Source organism: Monodelphis domestica, chromosome 3 (assembly GCF_027887165.1).
Source record: "Monodelphis domestica isolate mMonDom1 chromosome 3, mMonDom1.pri, whole genome shotgun sequence".
Classification (NCBI taxonomy): Eukaryota; Metazoa; Chordata; class Mammalia; order Didelphimorphia; family Didelphidae; genus Monodelphis; species Monodelphis domestica.
In genome coordinates, this window is record NC_077229.1 from 98,554,333 (window position 1) to 98,570,514 (window position 16,182).

The window sequence follows — 16,182 nt, forward strand, 5'->3', positions numbered from 1 at the left end:
TAAAATAAAAATAACTTTCTTACTAAAAAAACTTAGAAAAAACCAAGGTTAAGCATCCTCACACACAACACCTGAGTATAACCCTGGATTCACAAGGGTACCAGGTACTGTGTAGATTCACATCCATTGAAATCCAGAGTTCCTAAGTCCCATTGATGTTTGCTTTAAGAGTTAGTCAGGAGACATAATTCAAAGTAAAAACATTTAATGAGAGAATAAAGTAAAATAATAATACTGAAACATTTCCCCCTTAAATTTGGGGTATATTGCCCCACAAAAATATACACAGTCAAATATGTATTGTTGGGTTTATTGTGGAAGGGTACATAAGTAGGGAAGATGTGCAGCCCGGATTCATATCTGGAGAAGAAATTCTTGCTTTTGACACCAAAGGACTTCTGTTTACTAGTGATGTCATCATGATGCTCCTTCTAATCTCTGCTGGATACATAATCTCTTCCAGAATTGTTGTCAGTCACAGATGCTCTTCCCACAGTTTGGCTGAGCCCTTGGTTGTGAAACCTCTCTTCTTTCAGCTCTTGGCTTTGACTAAAATCTCTGGCTAAGCACTTTCTCTTCCTTAAGAGAAGAGTGGGCTCTGCCATGCTCTCTTTGGTTGAAAACTCCAAGACTTCAATAGCTCTTAAAAAAAAAAAAGCAGCCTTTATGCTCAGCCAAAGGATCAGCAAACTGATGGAGGAGGCCGGGGAGGGACAGCTGAGAATGTGCTTGTCTTCTTCCTTTCATGGTTTTAACCCCAAGATCTTCTATCTCCAGCAAGAAATTCTTTGCCTCTGGTGCCAAGAATTTTAGAACACAGGGCAGAGGCATCCCTAGTTATCAAACTAGTGCTCTTAGAAAACCTCTTTTATTTTGTAAACTTAATTTCTTGTTTGTTTGACTTGTATGTCTGTTGAAGATCTCATCCTAGTAGTGGGTGTGCATTTGGTATGCCTGCCAGTATAAATCTCTGCTGTTTAGACTACAATTAGTCATCATTCTTTATAAAGGCTACTCTCCCAAAAAACTTTCAAGAGCTATGGAGTTCAAGTTCCCCAACTTTTTCATTCTAAAACCCCTTCTCTCTCCTACAGATGAGTAGACTTGGATGAAGACAGAGATAAACTATTCCCAGGGAGAAAATACATGGAGGCATAGGAATATTTCTGCCTTTATTATGTATATGGGAGGGGGGGAGGATGCAGATTTTGAGATTCCTGATCAATTTATTTCTCTCTCTTCTCTAGCCTAACTGATGAAATTATGAAATGAAAGGAGATGGTTTAAAAGGGGGGCAACTAGGATTTAGGGGTCTAAATGAAGTGCAAAGATATGACTATATTTTATTGACCCTTTATGAGGCATGATGAAGTTGTTCAATCAAGCTAATGGGTTGAGGAAAGAGCCATTAGTTGGTCTAAGAATCTGCCATGACTCTGGTTGTCCTTTATCAAACAAAACATGCCCTCTTGGGAGCCATTTCAGGCAGAAGACAGCTCTGAGGAGTGTGACCTCTGGAAATGGAGAAGAGAATCTGCTATGGAGTTATGGAAGAACCTTGAGAGAGAATCATTCCTAACTGAGGGGGAAGGGGTTTCTCTCCAATACCACTATAATTGGTCAGGGTTTTTTGAAATGTTACTACTCATCCTTTAGATATAGACAGGGCACTCAACACGATGCTAGTCTAGTCAGTTGAGGCAGGAGACAACTATAAGGGATGTGAGCTTGGATAGTGGAGCTTTGGAAGACCTCAACCCTTGAGAAGATATTTTCTGGAGGTAAAGGTATTCCCTTTCTTCTTCAGCACCATTTTCACATATGTCATTTTGTAGCATTCTCTATTTACCCAATAAAAGATAACCAGACCCATCAGGGAATATGCCCAGTCAGGATCTGAGACCAAAGGAACTTTGGGAATCCAAAGAGTTAGTACTGGATATCTGGAATTGAACTTCAGACAGGAACAGGTCCAGGCACCCCAGCTCAATGAGCTACCAAACAAAGATGGTACCCAGGGAAGTAGCTCTCAGGAAGACCTTCATAAGGACACCCCAAGAGAAAGTATGTAGTTTGTGAAAGGAGACAGTTATCTGTGGAAGTTCTAAGCTGATAAGTTAAGGTTTTTGTATTTTATCCTATATATAATAAAGTACCACTGAAAATTTCTGAGACAGGGAGTGACATAATTTTTAAAAATTAAAATAGGGGGCAGCTGGGTAGCTCAATGGATTGAGAGCCAGGCCTAGAGGCAGGAGATCCTAGGTTCAAATCTGACCTCAGACACTTCCCAGCTTTGTGACCCTGGGCAAGTCATTTAACCCCTATTGCCTAGCCCTTACCACTCTTCTGCCTTGGAACCAATACACAGTATTGATTCCAAGATGGAAGGTAAGCATTTAATTTTTTAAAAAATGTCTCTGCCTTTTTATAGGTTGGGGTTATACATGAGGAAAGACTGTGAAGGAAAATTTGAGGTCCTAGCTAGATATCCAAGAAAGATTAGGCAATTGGAAGATTATGATGGCAGTTCAAGAGCATCATCAGGGCTGGAGATACCTACGTATGTATGTTATGAATGAATGAAAAGACATTTATTAAGCACTTATCATGTGTCAGGCATTGAGTAAACTACTTTCTAAGGCTGTAAATTGCAAAGAAGGTGTTGACCTGTTTGGTAGAGGGAGTTTCTTCATCTTGGAGTTCCTGTATCATCAAATTACAGGTCCATTCCCTTTCTTTGTCCTGTCTCTCCACTCCCAGCATTTTCTGTTCTCCTGGATTCTTGGAATATTTTCCCTCTTCAACTCTACCTACTGACTTTCTGACTTCCTTTAAATCCCAACTACAACCTTTCTTCTATTGGAATCCTCTCTCAACCTTTCATATTTCTAGTGCCTTCCCATTCTTGTTTGTCTTATACATAGCTTGTATATATTTTTGTTTACTTGTTGTCTTTCTCCATTAGATTATGAGCTCCTTGAAGGCAGGAACTCTCTTTTCTCTCTTTTAATAAATGCAGCACTTAGCTTATTTGTGTTTGGCACATAGTAGGTTCTTGCTAAATGTTTATTGTCTATTGACTATGTCCCAGATGATATGGTAAGCCCTGGGGATCCAAATTTTAAAAGTAAGGGAGTCCCTCCCCTCAAGCAACATACATTCTAATAGGGAAAAGCAACATGTATAGGGGAGTGGTGAATAAAAAAGAGAGTTTTGGTTTGTGGAGTGATGGGATGGCAAGTTGGTCCATAGAGCAGTGACCAACATTGGTTTTCCAGAAATATTAGTATATTTGATACGATTATTGTGCCCAGAATAAGAGTGGGAGAGAGAAGTGGGATGAGGACGGGAGGAATGATGGTAGTAGATGGCAAGGTAGCCTGGTATTCACATGGCTGGATAGTATGGGGAAGCAAAGAATGGTCTGGGATTTGGGGTCAGTTAATTAGAGTGGACCAGGTAAATTTTCATTCACCAATGAGGATGGCAGGACTTCAAGGAGGGAATTCCAAAAATGAATGAATTAGCTGAAGGCATAGAATTGGGGTTTATAAAGAAAAGAGGACTGATGGTAGAGCCTTGGGGGATTCACAAATTTAAAGAGTAGGGAGAAGTTGTCAAGGGGAAAAGGGATTATATTTATTCTGCTTGGTCCCAGAGAAAAGTACATGGAGAATGATGGAAGCTGCAAGACACAAATTTCCATTTGGTAGAAGGGAAAGCTTCCTAAGAATTAGAGCTATCCCAAAATAGAATAGGCTGCCTCTAGATCCCACCCCACTCCCAATTTGGAAGGCATTTAGCAGAAGCTAAAAAGATGACCCTTACCAACAAAGGATAACTTACACCTGTTAGAATGGACAACCTGAAATCCCTTCCAACTCAAGATTCAGAGACAGAAAAGGAATAAATGATCAGGGAGATCAAGAACCAAAACAGAGCAATGCCACATGAGAGGAGAGGTATAAAGAAGCAGGGGGTGGATCAATTCCATCAAATGCTATAGAAAAGTAAAAGATAAAGAGGCCTTTTTAAAAAGGCATTAGATGGGACATTATGACATTGGAGAACTGTTTCATTAGAGTGGTGGGAATAGAAGCCAGAATTCAAGAGGCTGAGAAATGTGTGGGTGGTGTGGCAGCAAAGAGAGATAATAGCTTGAGGAGACATCAGGGTCAAAGGAAGGATAGGAAAGAGCTGAGCATGTTTTTAGGCAGAAAGGAAGGAGCCAGTAGAGAGGCAGGAATTGAAGATGTATGAGAGAGGGGAGATAACTGCTGGAACAAGGTCTTGGAAAAAATGGGAGAAAATGGCATCAAGAGTATATGGGCAAAGGATTTAACTTTCACAAGTAGGAAGACCACTTAATCTTCCTGACTTCGTAGGAGGGAAAGGATGGAAACAGGTTATGAAGAATGGAAATGAGAAGTCCCTTCCAGCTCTAGCCTATGGTTCTATTGCCTGCAGCCTAGCCAAGAAGGGAGGGGGATGGGAAGAAGGGATGAGGAAAATGACAGAGAAGAGACAGATTGTTTGCCCTTGGGAGCCCCTGTCTAAAGAAGGAGACAGAACAAACAAAACGATTAGAAGTTTGTTTATAAAATTACACTTAATAATTTTTGGGGTGGGATAGAACTGGGATGGATCTATTTTGGGCCATTCTCCATGGCTCTCGCTCTCTCTCTCTCTCTCTCTCTCTCTCTCTCTCTCTCTCTCTCTGCATCTCATTGTTTGGTCTTATTTAAACTCGAGTTGCATTGTTTGTCTGGCATACAGTATATGTCTCGCACCCTATACAGGTGGGTGTCTCCATAATTCTTTCTCTGTATCTTCTGTATATTGCCTTCATTCTATATAATGTCCTCCCTCAAGCTAAAGCTTTCCCGTCCCCCCTAACCTCCAGTCTGTACAGAATTTGGGCCAAGAAGGCTTATGCCCTCTCTCTCCATCCCTAAGGGAGCGAGCACCTGCACTCCCTCCAGTCACTTCGCTTTCTCGGGCCTGTGAGCTCCCAGGTTTGGGCCAGATCTCGGGGTTCCTGAAGCTTAATACCTACTTTAGCGACCTCTCCTGACCTCCTGATCATTCCAGCCAATGCGGTTACGGTCGGGGAACCTGAGATGACCCGCTTGGAGCGCTGGGCGTGTCTTCCCTTAGGATTTGGAGGCGGGGCCTCTGAGGTCCCAGGAATACTCCTGACTGAGGTTCCCTCCCTCTATCCCAGGTCACTGGAGAGGAAAGCCTGGGGTCCCCCTAGCGGGGGCGGGGACAAAGTGGGCGTGACCCGCGCGTCTACGCCACGATGGGGCGTGGCACCGGGTGGAGAGTCCCGCGGGGGCGGAGCCCAGGAGCAGTGACGTCAGGCCGGTTGGAAGTGCCGGCTGAGGCGCTCCTAGGAGGGGGGCGGGTGTAGCGGGGTTTATAAGCGAAGCGGGAGAGCCAGAGCTGAGAGCCGCAGCCCTAGGTGCTCAAGTGTCCCCGCACGCCCTCGTCTCGGGCCCGCAGTCCGCGAGGCCGGCGGGACAGGCGCGGGGAGCCGGGGGCAGCGGGGGCTGAGCCCGCCCGGGCAGGGGATGCGGCCACGGCCACGGCCGCGGAGCCATGTCGGTGCCTCTGCTGAAGATCGGGGCTGTGCTCAGCACCATGGCCATGGTCACCAACTGGATGTCGCAGACGCTGCCCTCGCTCGTGGGGCTCAACGGGACCGTGTCCCGCGCGGGCACCTCCGAGAGGATCGTGAGTGACCGCGGGGCGGGGGGCGTGGTGGGCTCCAGGGGATGAACTTCGGTGGCACCGCGTTGCCTGTCTTCTCTGGGAAAACCCTTTCTTATCTCTAGCGTAGACGCGGGCGGCAGATTTATCTGTCTGCTGTCTGGAAGGCGGTATAACCTCACACTGTGCACCCCCACCTTCCACTCCTCCCCCTCCTTTGGGCACCGGCTCCACCACCCAGCCTCCCAACCCCGGGCGGGAAAACTGATGCCCTCCAGAGGATTGGATGGGTGGAGGGGCTGGCGACTACCCCACGAAACCCCGTTCTCTTTTGAATGTTTAAGCTCCAATTGAGTGAGCTAGGCAGCCCGATCCTTAAGGGAACAGAATAAACTGCGGAATGTACAAGCTTCAAGCTTCGGTGTCTTATGCTGCTGGGTGTCTCAGTGTGTCATTGCTGGGTCTGTTTCTGTCTGGCTCTTGCTGTATGTATTGCTGAGTGTTTGTGTGCAAGTCTGTGTTTGTTCCTGTGTGGCCCTCTATTCCTGTGTTACTGTGAGACTCTTTGATGCTGCCTGTCTCTTTACTTTGTCCTAGGTGTTGTTGTGTCTCAGTTACGGTATGGATATTGCTGTACATGTCTGAGAGTGTTCGCTTTCTGGGTTTCTGTCTTTGCAAATCTCCCCCCACCTCAAATCTCTTCCCCTTCATTACCTATTTCACCATGTGCTGAATATTTATTCCTATTACAAGTTGGTCCAGAGAGGGAGCTGCACTGGGACTGGGCACGATGCCATCTTCAACGGTGGCTGGGATTGCCTCCCCCCATTTTGCTGGCAAAGCATCAGGACTGCCCATAGCTCTAGGGGAAATGAAGCCAAAAATGAGATTAATAGTGACAGAACCAACCCTTACTGACCCTAACCCAAAGTGCAGAAAAGTGCTTCCCATTAGGGAGAATGATAGTGACCTGCCTGTTGAGTAGGACAAATTCACACCCCTATCTCCCCCAAAGTGTGTTCTTTCCTTGTGTTTCAACTTCTTCCCTCTGTCCTCAATAAACAGCTCTGAAATTCCTCTCCACCTGATCTTTCCAGGATTTAGGGGAAAGACTGTGTCTTGGCTTGGTTCTGAGAAAGAAACTGCCCCTCATTCCACAATTCCTTGATTTACAAGAAGAGTCTATTCCAGGCCCCCCCCCCTTAAAATGGAAGGTGGGAACATAATCAGTACATGGGACATTTTGAGGGCTCTTCCTGATTCTGATTGAGAGACGGTCTATAGCACATGGCAGATTTGGAACCAAATTCTAGTCCTTTGGGTGTGATCATGTCTCCAAATGAGATATGTTTAATTTTGAGAAGACTTAATGTCTTTTTGAAACCATAAATCATGCCTCAGATTCATAGACTGTTGGAAATGGAAGAGACCTTACAAGTGAGGGAGACTGAGGCCCAGCAAGAGGAAGGGTCTGCCCAAGACCACACAGCAACACTACATGTCTAATTTTTCCTCTTATTGCTCAAAACCCTCTGGTGGTTCCTCATTGTCTATAGAATAAAATACAAAATATATAACCTGTCATTGAAAATTCTACACAACATGTCTTTCTAGCTTTATTTCATTTCACGGATATCATATATATATATATATATACATATATATGCATATATATGTATATATATATATGTATGTATAAAATCTTTCTCCAGCATTGAACACAGGGTTCTAAACATAGTAGGCATTTAATCAATGTTTCCTGTATTGGATTATTGAAGACTAAACAAGGATTACTTCAGAGCTGAGTCTACCTCTGCTCCCAGTGAGCCCTTTGAATCTCCTGAGGTTTATTAATTTGGTACCTTTGTGGGATCTAAGAGCTAGAAGGGTGAAGAAAAGGATAAAATAACATTATAGTAGGTATTTCGACAATCTAGATCCTGTGTAGACTCGTATCCAGTATTTTGAGGGGGAGTCAAAATAATTTTATATGAGGAGCCATTGAAAGGAACCAAAGGAGAAATAAGACTGATAAGAGAGTGAGAGTTAGATGGTGATTACTGCTTTCAAATATCCAAAGAGCTGTGAAAAATGGATTAGCTTTATTCTATTTACACTCTTTTCCTTCCAGTTCAGAACTAAGTTCTTTGATGATAGAAATTCTTGTTTCATCTTTGTGTCCCTAGTGCCTAACACTATATGTGCATTACAAATATACTAAGTACTTAATGAATGGTTGACTTGAATAATGAGTTATGGGAAGTTAGATTTTCTCTTCATAGAAAGGAGAGTTTTCTAATAATTGGAGCTATCCAAACAGTGATAAACACCCAGGGAGATTGTAGAAAGGTAGCTGAAGCAACCAGGTGCCTCAGTGGATAGAGCACTGGTCCTGGAGTCAGAAAGTCCTAAGTTCTTATCTGGCCTCAGACACTAACTAATTTGTGACCCTGGGCAAGTCATTTAAATGGAAAATCACTCCAATATCTTTACCTAGAAAACTTCTTGGACAATATTGGTGTGCTATGGTTGATGGGTTCATAAAGTGTTGGACACAACTAAACAGCAATAATAATTCATTCTTCTGGTAGGAGTTAGGGTTGCGTGGCCTCTGAAATCTGTTTATTTCTAGAATTCAATGTGAATCCTATACTTTCTTTGTTCTGAGTACTAAATATCTATTGATGTAGCCTAAGATGACATTAGCGACAGCCACTGTTAGACACACGTGTGCACTCACACACACAAACACACAATCATCAGTTTTTCTTCCACAGAGATAATAGCTGCCCATCTCAAGCCTCTCCCAACCCCATCTGTCATTGCTCACACTTGAAAGGTAAGCCAATGAATAGTTAAAGTTGGAATGCTAAGGTTAAAAGTAATGCTGCCCTCCCAAACCCTCCAGATAGTTTTCAGCACCATGGCCAGTGACCATGGGATTTCTTAGCACCCTGGAAGGCTGGAAAGCTCCTAAATCCAGTCATCAGCGATATGAATAAATTTACTGATGGTCTCTGTTCTCTTCACCTCCAACTCAGTTCCTCGGATTTGTTTGAAATACCAAAACACCTTGGAGATTTCTGGGCTTTAAGAAAAAAAACAAAGGGATGGTTTTGGGGAAGACCAAGAAGCAAAATCTGGAGACGAAAAAAAGAAACCATCAACAAAGTTAGACATCTGGGAAAATAGCTTTAAAAATGACTTCTCACATACATCAGTGTATATGAACTCCATTGATCAAAAGATTTTTCAGCTCCTGTGTGGATTTACAGCTGCCTTTAGAGCCCTAAGAATGTTGCTTTGGAAGGAATTGGGTCCTCCTGAGTCTTCTTGACTTCTTTACCTGTAACTCCTTCCCAGGAGCACTCTAGCTGTATCTGTCCTCTACCTCTATTTCTGCATCTTCCAGTATCTCTCTATATCTATTTCTTTATCTGTATGTGTCTTCCAGCAGCTATGTCTTTCCACATATCTTTCTGTATGTCTGTATTTATGTCTATCTTCAATCTATTTGCGTCTACCTCTCTGTATTCCCTTACTTTCTTTGTATCTGTGCATAAGAGACTCAGTGTGGTATAACATGCTGAGCCTGGAGTCAAAAGAACTGTTCAAATCCTGCCTTTTACACCTACTATCATGGGCAAGTTATTTAACTCTTCTGTGGCTCAATTTTTCATTTGTAAAACAGGGTTACCTGTAGTAGTAATTACCTCACAGGTTTGTTATGAGTGTTAAATATGTTTATGCTCATAAAGCCCTTTGTAGACCTTAAAGTACTCTATAAATATTGGCTATTATTTCCTGTAGCTATGTTTCTCCTTCTCTATCTGTGTCAGACTCTGTGTGTGTGTGTGTGTTTGTGTGTGTGTGTGTGTGTGTGTGTGTGTGTGTGTGTGTTTCTGTACATCACTGTATGGCTATTACCAGAGCTCTATAGGTGTTGATTTCTCTCTATCCATATATACATATGTTTGTGTGTCTTCATCTCTATTTAGATTGTATCTTTTCTTTTCACTGGGTGTCTCATCATATATCTGTGTCTCTGCATGTGTCTCTGGTTCTCCTGTTTCTATCTTCCTCCTTCCAAAATATAGCAGACTTGAAGGATAGTACTGTTGCCCACTTGCATTCAGGAACACTCAGCACAAAGGGAGAGGAAATCTAGTGTTAGCTGATATCAATATTTGTATCTTGATAACTATATTTATATCTGTTTCATTTTCTGTCTCTTTCTGGGTGTTTTACTCTTGCCATGTCTCTCTCTACATCTTTCTTCTGTAACCCTGTTTCCATCACTAGCACATTTCTTTCTTTGTCTCCTTCCCTCCCCTCTATCCCTCTCTTTTCTTCTCTACCCCTCCTTTTCCTTTTAATTCATTCTTGTATCTGTTTCTCTTTCTCTGACTCTCTCTCTCTTTACACTTCTCTCCATTTCTATCTGTGCCTCTTTTACTCCTTCTGCTTCTACTTCTCGCTTTGCCCCTTCTGCCTTTCCTTTTCATTCTTTTTACTCTCACTTCTCTCATTCATTGTCTCTCATTCTCCAAATCTCCTCTTCTATTTCTACTTCTCAAATTTTCTATCTTTATCTCTCCTCTGTATCTCCTTAACTACCTTTTTCTTCCTGTTTCTGTGTTCCTCTCTGCCTCTATATCTTCCCTATTTTCATGTTTCCCCTTCTTCTTTGTCCATCTGCTTGTCTGCTCTCCTTGCTCTCTTTAATTCTTTCTCTTTCTCCTCCCTCTTTTGTTCTCTCTTTCCTCCCCTCTCTTCTCTCCTCTCTCTCTCTCCCATCATCCATGTCTCCTTGCTTTTCTACTTTTGTCTTTTTCTCTGCCTTTCTCTAGTTGTCCCCATCAGACTCTCGTTTTCTTCTCTCTTCTTTCAAATTCTCTATCTTTGTGTCTGTTCTGTATGTGCCCCACTATTTCTGTTTTGTCTTTCTCTCCTGTTATTTTTTACCTTTCCCATCGCTGACTTTCCTCTGTGTCTCTGTTTCTATCTTCTCTAAATCTCTGTTTACCTCTCTGATGCTCCTTCTCACTCCCTCTCTTCTTTCTATACTTACCAACTCTCTGCCCCTGCTTCTTCTATTTTCATCTCTTGCCTTTCTATCTGCTTTTCTCTCCCTCCATATCTTTTTTTGCTTTTCTTTCCTTCTCTCATTCCTTCTCTCTTTTCTATTTGCCTTTCTCTCTATCTTATCTCTCTGTCACTCTGTATTTTTATGCATATGTGGGTGTTTCATTTTTTCCTGTGTATGTTTATGTGTATTTCTCAGTGAATCTGCATATTTGTGTGTGATTCTCTTTGTGTTGATGTGTATCTCTAGGCATGCATATATCTAACACAGATAGGTCTGTGTTATCTATCTTATCCTAAAGCAGCTACAGTGTGCATCACACTGTGCTGGACATTGGAGGAACTTATAGTTTAATTAAGACATGATCAGTGCACTCACAGAATTTCTACCCCCATGACTTGAAATGCTCTTTCTCTTTCTCACACACCCCCTTTAGCTTCTCTGGCTTTCTTCAAGACTGAGCTCAGATTCCATCTTCTGCAGGAAACTTCCCTGGGTTCTCCCCTGCCCAATGGCTAGTGCCTTCCTTTTGAGATTATCTTCCATCTTCATATATATCTTGTATGCATTTGTGTATTGCTTCCCTCATTAAAATATAAGAGGACTGTTTTGTAACTTTCTTTGTATCCCCAGCATATAACACATGCTTAACAATTCTTGTTGACTTATTCTAATGCATAGTATTACATGATACTACATGATGGGTGCATCCGAGATTGTCAAACCAAGTGCCATGTGAGGGCTAAAAGGGGCACATCTTTAGTGATTGGTAAGATTAGAAAAAGTTTGGAATAGATAACAGGTGAGTTGTATTTTAAAGGATGGATAGGAATTCAATAGATGGAGAGGGAGAGAGAGGAGGAAACTGCCAACATAGGGAACACTCATCAATCAATCAATCGATCTATCAATAGGTTGTTATTAAGTGCCTGCTATATGCCAGCCACTGTACTGAACTCTGGAGATACAAAGAGAGGCAAAGACACAGGCATGAGGGTACATGGGATTTACAGGCAACAGAAAGTTGGTCAGTTTGTCTGGAACATAGAACATGTAGAAAAGAGTAATATGACATAAAACTAGGACCAGCTGGGTGGCTCAGTGGATAAAGAGCCAGGCCTAGAGATGGGAGGTCCCAAGCTCAAATCTGTCTTCAGCCCTTACCACCTCTTTGCCTTGTGAGCAATACTTAGTATTGATTCTGAGATGGAAGGTAAAGGAGTGTGTGTGTGTGTTTGTGTGTTTTATAGGTGAATGGAGTGCCAGACAAAAGAGTTTGAATTTCACTTACGAGATAGGCTTATGTAAATATTGTGAAGGATAGATTCGAGGTGACAGAGTAGATACAGGAAGACCTTTAATGAGGCTATCATAATAATCCTAAAATGTGGTATAATTGGGGCTATACTAGGATGGTGGCAGTAGAAACAAAGAGGAAGAAATGGATAGGAGATGTTATATAGAATCAAGCGGGTCTAGCAACTGATTGGTTGAGAGACAAGAGGAAAAAAATGTCACAGATGGTTTTAAAGTTTGTTGGGGGTTTATGGAGAGAGGGGAGTATGGTTTTTAGCATGAGAGATTAGGTGGTAGTGATTTCATTGGCAGAAATATTGATGCCAAAAAGAAGACCAAAATTAGAGATAAAGTCTGTTGAATTTGAGGTGTCAGGGGAACAACCAGGTGGAGAGGTATTGTTCAGGCATTTTTCAGTCATATTTGACTCTTTGTGACCCCATTTGGGATTTTCTTAGCAAAGATACTGGAGTGGCTTGCCATTTCCTTCTCCAGCTTATTTAACAGATAAGGAAACTGAGATAAACAGGGTTAAGGACTTGGCCAGGGTCAAACAGCCAAGTCTGAGGCTGTATTTGAACTCAGGAAGATGAGCCACTGGGCTCCTGATTCTAACAGGTGAGCTTTCACGTTATATTTCTTGGGATCAAGCCTTTATGCCAGTTCCTAACCATCTCCTCACCATGCTGCCTCATAAGTAACCACATGCTTTCCAGATTCCCCTTATATGCTGTCTTCCTCCACTAAAATATAAGTTCTTTGAGGGTAGACACTATCTTCCTTGATCATATTTGTATCCTCAAACACTTGGCACAGTGCCTGGAATATAGAAGTACTTAATAAATGTTTTCTCTCTCTATTAAGAGAAATTAGACAGAAGGCCAAGGAAAGAACCTTAAGAAATTTGCATATCTCTACCTTTCTTTCTCTCTCTGAATCTGTCTGCCTTTATGTCTGTTTCTGTGCTTTTTCTCTTTTGTCTTTTTTTGCATCTGTTTGTTTGTGACCCTTTCTGTGCCTGTGTCTATTTGGATCTGCCTCCTTATCTCTGAGGCTTTGGTTCTATCTCTGGGTCTGTCTGTCTCTGTTCCACTTTGTCTATCATTTGCATCCTCTTTCTGTATTATTATTTCTTTTTTTCCCCACATTCCTTTTTTCTCTGACTTTTTTCCAATGCATTTATTAGTGACTTGGATGGAAGCCTAAATGGCATGCTAATAACATTTGCAGGTGACACAAATCTCAGAGGGATTTTAGCATGTTGAGCAATGTAATTGGGATCCAAAAGATCATGGTGGGCTAGATCTCTGGATCTAATAAACTGAAATGCAATAGACCTAAATGTAAAATCTACTTGACTTCAAAAAGCCAACTGTACAAACACAAGAGTGGGGAGACATGGCAAGACACCATTTGGTGTGAAAAAGACCTGGAAATTTTAATAGGCTGCAACTTCAGTATGAGCCAACATTGTGGCAGGGCAGCAAAAATGCTATTTCAATCTTAGGCTAAATTCAGTTCTCTGCATTTCTAGAAGCCTTGTGTCCTCAGTGATGACAATAAGAATCCCAGTCCTCTTCCCTTCTCAGAGTACATCAGCACTGTCGTGTTCTGGACTGGGTACCACATTTTAGGAAAGATATTAATGAACTGGAGAACATCAGATGTTAAGGGGACTGGAGACCATGCCATTAAAGGCTGAAGGAACTGAAGATGTTCAGCCAAAAGAAGATAAGACTCAGCAAAATATGTCAAATAGACTTGTTTTGCTTAGTTCCCAAGAGAAAAACTAGGAACAATGGATGGAAGTTTCAAAGAGGTATTTCCATACTTCACTTCCATATAGAAAAATACTTCCCATTGGTTAAAGCTATTCAGTAATGGAACAGGCCCTTGAAGGGAACGGTCATAAACAGAAGAGAGCATTTAGTCAAAGACTAGATGACCTCCAGGGACAGGTTGGTTATAAAGGAGTTTCCATATGCCTGCCTTGAATGGATGGGTGGACCAAGTGACTTTAGAGATCTCTTCCATCTTAGAGAACTTAAGTTTATGTCTCTGCCTCTGATTGCATGCAGGTTGTGTTGAGCATCAGCTTGGTATACTAGAGAGAGCACTGGGCTTGGAATTAAGAAGAGTTGGGTTCAGGTCCCATACTTACTAGCTGTTTAACTCTAGGCAAGTCACTTGAGCTCAGTTTCTTCAATAATAAATCATCTACCTTACAGAGCTGTTGTGAGATCAAACATGATACTGTAAAAAGTAAAACCCTTTTTGAACCTTAAAACACAATGTAAATATGAGCTGTTGTTATTTCAACCCAAGACATAGTGTTGAATAACAAAGAGGATAAAAGAGAGGTCAAGAAAAAAGCCTGGACCTGTGATAGGTTGGGATTGAGATAGAATTAATTACAAATGCCTGTAGCCTGCCTGAGTCAGACTGAGAGAAGTGGGATATGCTGCCTCCAGTTCCCACAATCCCATCTTTTCTCATCCTGCCCATTCAGGTGTCTCTCTAGGACCCAGCAGGCTAAGCTCAAGCTCCAAGATGGGAACATCTGGTGAGGCTGCAGCTGGGCAAGCTCATCCTAAATAAGGGAGCTGATTGCAGGGGGCGGGCAGCAAGGAAAGAATAGGCTGAGGGAAGCTCAGTCAAGTCACGTGCTGGTGCTGCTGACCCTCAGAGTCTGGTTTGGCTGGAAAAAGTAGAGGAAGGGAAATGGCAGAAAGATCTGTAGGTCTGTCTGCTCACCCTGCCTGCCACTCTAGGGCCCTGGAGCCCAGTCCATGACTCAGCTTGTGTGTTTTGATATCACTTTCTTTGGGGTCTTTTGTCTCTTATCTGTCTATGACCCTTTCCCTCTCTGCTTCTCAATACTATCTATCTACTCTCTGTGGTCCTCCCTCTCTCGGTCTTTCTAAGTGGCTTTATCACAGTCACAGAAGCTGAGTTGGAAAGGACCTCAGAGGCCATCATTAACCTAGAAAAGTGTCTCTCCTAATACAGTTTACTTCTTGGCCAATCTATGTGACTTTGGGGAAATGAGATAAATTGATGCTGTGGTTTCCCACCATGCAGATCTTCCTCTCCAATAAAAAAGGTACTTATAAAGATATTACAATTAGAATGAATCAGTTAAATGTGCTGTCCTCCCTATTTACTCCCCAACTTGCACTCTGTGATCCCATTGTCTCCTGATGGAAGCAAGGGCAGAGCTCTTTGGGACTGGGTTCCAACCTTTCAATTCATGCACTGCCTGGATGCTTAACCCCATTGGAGGGCAGGCAAATGAGCAGCTGTGTGTGAGTATCAAAGCTGGTCAAGAGAGAAGTTGATTAGTGGTCCACAGGTATGTGGAACCCAGGGCAAAGGCAGGATGTCTGCCACACATAAGACTATGTTGGTCTATATATAAGCACATTTGTATATGTTAACAGATCAGGAGAAGCAATGGGATGGGGTGAGATGGGGGAAGGCTCCTTTCTTCTTCACAGGCTTTATAACCCTTTATAACCCTCTCCCTCTACACAGTCTTAATTTGCAGTATTGGATCTAGGAAATTTGAATTCCTGGGGCATAATCAGTACAGTTCAGTGCAGGGGAAAAATGATTAACTTGTAGATTTAGAACTTGAGTTCAAGTCTCAGATTAACACTTCCTATCTGGATGACTCTTCTATTAATCACTTCCTTCATCAGTTTCTTCATCGGTAAAAATGAATAGGTTGATCTAGATGACTTCTGAGGTTCCTAACTAAAACCCCTGACTCACTTCTCTGTGACCTTCCATTGCTTGAGCCTGCAGCTATGGCATAGCCTGCACTGCTAACACATGAAGATGTCATTGCCCAAAACCTGTGTCAGTCAGACAATGGGATCAGGCCCAGATGGGGCTCTGGGGGATGGATGGCTTACAGTGAGTATAGTGACAAGAAACAGGATTTGCAGTCAGAAGCCCTAAGTCCTGATTGTGACAATTTATCTCTATCACCCACACAGGGATATATCTATTATATAGATACAGATAGTGAATAGATAATTTTTATTAGCTCTATGATCTTATCAATATGGGGAACCTCCTCT

At 42.4% G+C, this 16,182-nt stretch overlaps 1 protein-coding gene across 2 annotated transcripts in view; it reads left to right on the top strand.

Annotated features, from left to right (window-relative positions):
* The window catches only part of OLFM2 (olfactomedin 2), a 58,547-nt gene that overhangs the window by 11,754 nt on the left and 30,611 nt on the right, over positions 1-16,182 (top strand). Inside the window, exon 1 of one of the 2 annotated variants that reach the window (XM_001368096.3) lies at positions 5,347-5,739. The exons of the other annotated variant lie outside the window; for it this stretch is intronic. Coding sequence (XP_001368133.1) covers positions 5,605-5,739 — 135 coding nt within the window. The 5' untranslated portion in view covers positions 5,347-5,604. Of the gene's footprint in view, positions 1-5,346; positions 5,740-16,182 lie in introns of those variants that run through there. 2 annotated transcript variants of the gene reach the window in all.